Source organism: Spermophilus citellus (assembly GCF_964194105.1).
Source record: "Spermophilus citellus genome assembly, chromosome: 15".
Lineage (NCBI taxonomy): Eukaryota > Metazoa > Chordata > Mammalia > Rodentia > Sciuridae > Spermophilus > Spermophilus citellus.
In genome coordinates, this window is record NC_138195.1 from 88,644,090 (window position 1) to 88,649,760 (window position 5,671).

Sequence of the window (5,671 nt, forward strand, 5' to 3'; positions counted from 1 at the left end):
TCCCTGCTGGGACCACAGTACTAAACAAAGAGGGAGTAAGGACAGAAATGATCTTACTTTCTGATCTCACTTCCCCACCCTCTCCTTCCCTGCTTTTACGTCCCACTGACTAAGCCAACAGAAAGCAACAGAACCTGCAGGATACGCAGTCCATAAGTCAGCCCTTAGGAGAGCAGGGCCAGGATGACTGAGGCAGATTTGAGGGAGGAGCAGGGACACCTGGAGCATGACCAACACTGTAGGTATTGGTGTCTACAGCTGGGAATAATAGAAATCCCACTAAAGTGCATTAGGCAACATATTTATAATTTTTCTTGTAAAATCACAAGTCTGGAAGTAGGCAGGCCAGGATTTACACATTGATTTAATTGCCTCAATCCAGAGGTAGCACATGCCCCTACTGTTCACAGTCCATTTGTCAGATATGGCTACATAACCCCACCTACCTGCAATGCAGCCTGGGAGACTTTTTATGTTTCCCCATCCCTTCTTTATACTGGTAGACTTTCCCACTTTCCACTATAGAGACAAAACAAATGTCAGATATGTACCTCCGTGCCCAGCTTCCCTTATACCTGTGGCATGGAATGGGCACATACCTGCTAAGTATTGGTGACTGCATCATGATCAAAACTGCCATAGGCCAGTGCTTCTCAAACTTTAATATGCATTCACCTCACCTGGGGATTTTGTGAAAAATACAGCCTGATTCAGTAGGGTCTGGGATGGGACCTCTTTCTGCACAGTGGGGATTGAACTCAGGGCCTTGTGCATGCAAGACAAGCACTCTACCAACTGAGCTATATTCCCAACCTATTGCACAGTTCTAACAAGTTTCTAGTTGACACCTATCCTCTGATCATGGACCACAGGTTGAACTACATGACTTAGAAGACACAGAACAATTTAAATATGTTTGCTCAACTCCAAAGGCCAGACTGAGATCTTACATTATTTTGATGATGATGATGATGATGATGATGATTCACATACTATAAAAAATGCATATTTTTTTAATATTTATTTTTTAGTTCTCGGCGGACACAACATCTTTGTTTGTATGTGGTGCTGAGGATCGAACCCGGGCCGCACGCATGCCAGGCGAGTACGCTACTGCTTGAGCCACGTCCCCAGCCCCAAAATTCATATTTTTAAAGTACACAATTCAGAGGCATTTATTGTATTCTCAGAGTTGTGCAACCATCACTACAATCAATTTTAGAACATTTTCTCCACTCCAGAAGAAAGTCTATACCTAGTAACAATCATTCTCCATTCTCCCCCTCTCACCCCCAGCACCTGGCAACTACTAACTTCATTTCTTTTCTACTTATTTGCCTATTTTGGACATCTTGTGTAAGTGAAATCATACAATAGGTTATATTTGTATCTGGATCATTTAGCGCAATGTTCTCAAGGTTTATTCATGTTGTTAGCTTGTATCAGTACCACATTCTTTTTTCTGGCTAAATATCATTCCATGTGGATATATAATGTGTGGGAGACCAACCTCCCACTTGACTGAGTTAACTCCCCTGCTGGGCAATGTGGCATCAGGCACCCATGCTACTAGACTGCCCCTCTCTTCTAGGGTTTGAGTGACTGTCTTTGTGCCTGGGTGTGGCTTCCTACAGCCCCATGGGTGGAGTTACACTCACTTGTTCCTTTGTAATATCACCCCTTGCCCTGTTTAGGATAGAATCTTCCATGGAAGTGCCTTGTGTGTGTCCCCTTCTCTTACTGTGCCCTTCGGTGTGGCCTACCCAGATGTCAGTCAACCTGCTGACAGTGGACATCATGAAGATAGACTCAGCCCCCTGAAACCTGACCCCTTTCCTCATTTGAATAGCTTCTCCTCAATAAAAAGGGTCAGCGTGTGTCTGTGTGTGTGTGTCTGTGTGTGCGTGCGTCTGTGTGTGTGCGCTCTCTCTCTCTCTCTCTCTCTCTCTCTCTCTCTCTCTCTCTCTCTCTCTCTCTCTCTCTCTCTCTCCCCCCACCCCCTGCAGACCCTTAAGGTCAGAGGAGCCATAGTGACCCTAAAGAAAAAGGTATTTGTCTCTCTTGTGTGGTTATTTTGCGCAGCCCAGTTAGCCCAGTTCAACTGGAGTGACCCCTGAGCCTTTTAGTCGCGAGAACAGAAACCCGGCAATAATGCCTTTTGTTTATCCATCCATTAGTGATGGGCATTTGGGTTATTTTTGTATTTTTGCTATGAGGGTTAATAGTCAACATTATTCCAGAGTGCAGAGGGCCCCTCCCTACTCATGTGCCCCAATCACTTGTTCACTGGAGTTAGTGCTACCCAACCTGTAATGTTGTCTGCCTCTGGCAGAGTTAAGAGCTGCTGTGGAGGCTGCTGCCCTCGCCCCCAGCGCAGCCATGCTGCACAGTGAGCGCCCGTCCTCCCGCCCCGCCAGTACACATCCTGGTGTTACCGCGGTTGACCGGCGATGAGTCCTTGCTTCCCCAATGTTGAAGAATAACACCAGAGAAGCACGCGAGGCCGGGCCAGAGTAGAAATTAGAAGTTTATTAAAGAACAGCAGAAAAGACTTCTCCCGGAGGAAGAAGGGGACCCAAGAGGTGGAATCCGTGGAAGTACGGTTATTTCCCCTTTTTATAGTTCTTTCAGTGATGGAATATAGGTTGGAAGGCCCAAAGGGTGGGACACAAGTGGGCCAAAGAAGTAATCTGGGCAAGAAGGACTTCATTAACACTTCTTTGGAATGGGCTATCTTCAAATCTGCTGGGGCTGTTCATTAACATTTCTTTGGGATGGACTTTGGGCCTAGGGCTTTTCTTGGGACTTCATTAACATTTCAAGAGTTGCTCAACTTTTCTGGGAATTCATCCTCCATTTTAGATCTCACACGATATTAGACCCGATTTACCTAACTACACTGACTGCCTAATTTTAAATCTGGCTTCACTGGAACTTGTTTCAACCATCTGTTAAAACAAGGTGGATTACTATGAAGTTCTAGGCGTGCAGAGACATGCCTCACCCGAGGATATCAAAAAGGCATATCGGAAACTTGCACTAAAGTGGCATCCAGATAAAAATCCTGAGAATAAAGAAGAAGCAGAGAGAAAATTCAAACAAGTAGCTGAGGCATATGAGGTGTTATCAGATGCTAAAAAACGGGACATCTATGACAAGTATGGCAAAGAAGGCATAAATGGTGGAGGTGGAGGTGGAAGTCATTTTAACAGTCCGTTTGAGTTTGGCCTCCTATTCCGGAACCCAGATGATGTCTTCAGGGAATTTTTTGGTGGAAGGGATCCATTTTCCTTTGACTTCTTTGAAGACCCATTTGAAGACTTTTGTGGAAACCAAAGAGGTCCCCGAGGAAGCAGAAAATGAGGTGCAGGCTCTTTTTTCTCCACTTTCAGTGGATTTCCATCATTTGGAGGTGGATTTCCTGCATTTGATACAGGATTTACTTCATTTGGGTCACTAGGTCACGGTGGCCTTACTTCATTCTCTTCTACATCATTTGGTGGCAGCAGGATGGGTAACTTCAAATCTATATCAACTTCTTCCAAAATAGTATATGGGAGAAAAATCACTACAAAAAGAATTGTCGAGAATGGTCAAGAAAGAGTAGAAGTTGAAGAAGACGGCCAGTTAAAGTCCTTAACGATAAATGGTAAGGAGCAGCTGCTATGCTTGGATAACAAGTAATCCAACGCACGCATTTAACAGAAATGTTAACATTTGAGGATTAACAGGAACATTTTTTTTTCAGATTTCAGACGAACTCGACTTTCAGTATAATCGTACCTAATCTAAAGAATTTACAAACAGCTCATCGGAGATCCTATTTGTCATAGACTTTTGAGTTTATTGTTGGGACCACACAATAGGGCCATTTTTTTGGTCTTTAAAATTGTTGTAATCTCTGTATGCACTTTGCTTTTTTATTAAACGTAATCCAAGGTGAGCCTTGACTTTGAGTAGTGCTAGGTCAAGATTGTATTCTAACACCAGCATGGATCTGCTTCCCATTGTGTTAGACGTGTGAGCCAAGTGGTGTCAGCCTGCTGTGAGCTAACATTGCCAGGATGAGGCTCCTGTAGAAGTAATCTGTTTTGTTTTCAGTGTAAGGGTCCGGCGAAACGTCAGAGAAGGAGAGACCACACGAGACTAGCTCCATGCAATGGCAAGGGGGATTTATTAGGGATCCTTTCCAGCGCGCTGGGGCTCCGTGCTCACTCAAGAAGGGAGAGCAGCCCAGAGCCCAGAGCAGAGGTCAAGCAGAGCTTAAGTACACTTTTTGGAGAGGGTGGGGGGCTTTGCATACATCAGAACAAATCATCATGAGGCGCGGGGAAATTGAACAACAATTCTGATACATGATTAGTCCATTCATTGGCGGGAACAGAGCGGGCGGGGGTGATTGGTTACTCCTAAGCGGGGTACACATTTAAACTGATTGGTTCGGGCCCTGTGACAAACTGCACAGGGCCCTAGGCTGAATGGTCAGTAGGGTGTTGTCTTAACTATCTCAGGAATCTGGGTGTAACAGAGGAACTTAATAATACCTAATCTTTTACATTTTAATTCAAGCTTTCCAGCTTGGAAACTTTACCCTTACATCAGTATTTAGTAATGAAAGATATTAATGCATTAATGGTAATACATTTCTGGTTTAATATAAATTTAAGGATGTTTACTAGTTGTGCATGAATGCTGGCAACTTAGTAAAGTTTTGACAATTGTTTAATCTGGTAAACTGAGTCTTTGCCGTTTGCTTAAAAAGAAAAAAAGAAAAGAAATGTGAATGTGTTTGGTACATTTAAAAAAAAAAAAAGAGCTGCTGTGGAGCAGACTCAACCTGATCCTGGCAGAGGAAGGGAAGGGTATCCGTGTCTGAGAAGTGGCTGTGTTGCCCCAGTGAGCCATCAGCCTGAGGGGATACATTTTTCTCAGATTTCTATTTCCTCACCACACTTAGTTATGATGCAATTTGGTCATGTAGTATAAAAGTACTAATACCACCTCTTAAAAAATCATTTATTTTGAAATGATTTCAGATTTACAGAAGTTGCAGGGAGAATACAAAGAACTCCAGTAACCCGGTTGTGAAGGGCTCATGGTGCCTCCTCCTCTCCCTAGATTCCTGTGGTCATCATTCCTCTTGTGGGATCAGCTGTCCCTCTGACGCCCTCTCTCCTCACTGTAAGTTCCTCCCAAACAAGGACTGCTCCCTGTACAACCACCAGACAACCATCCCTGTCAGGAAATCACACTCTCAACGCTACCATCTAGTCCTCAGACCCCCAGGGTCCACAGCCACCCCCAGGACGTCCCCTGGTCCAATTTCCCTCCTGGAGCACACGCTGCAGAGCTTTCTCTCTCATCCCCTTCACCTGGAGTGTTTCCTGTCTCTCTTGTCTTTCATAACCTTGATGGTATTAGAGAACCATGAAAACCCATCTAGTAGGTTCTTCCTCATCCTAGGTCAGTGCAAAACTTCATCATGTCCGGACTTGGACCCTACGTTGCTAGCAGCGATACTACAGAGACCAAGCCCTGGTCTCAGTGCTTCTCAGCAGGGGGCATATGACGTCTACCTGCCCCCACCATGGGTCATGCTGGTGTCTGCCAGGTTGCTCCACCATAGTGTAGTCATTTTCCCTTGTAATCGGTAAGTATTCTATGGGAAAAT

The 5,671-nt window shown here is 44.6% G+C and overlaps 1 protein-coding gene across 1 annotated transcript; it reads left to right on the forward strand.

Annotated features, from left to right (window-relative positions):
• Positions 1 to 226: 226 nt before the first annotated feature.
• On the forward strand, positions 227 to 4,695 carry LOC308634439 (dnaJ homolog subfamily B member 6-like; the record flags this gene model as incomplete). Its single annotated transcript, XM_081268256.1, is given in 4 exon segments — positions 227 to 238; positions 2,962 to 3,360; positions 3,364 to 4,108; positions 4,603 to 4,695. Coding segments are annotated over 3 exon segments (732 nt in total). The 3' UTR covers positions 3,685 to 4,108; positions 4,603 to 4,695.
• Between the last annotated feature and the right edge of the window lie 976 nt (positions 4,696 to 5,671).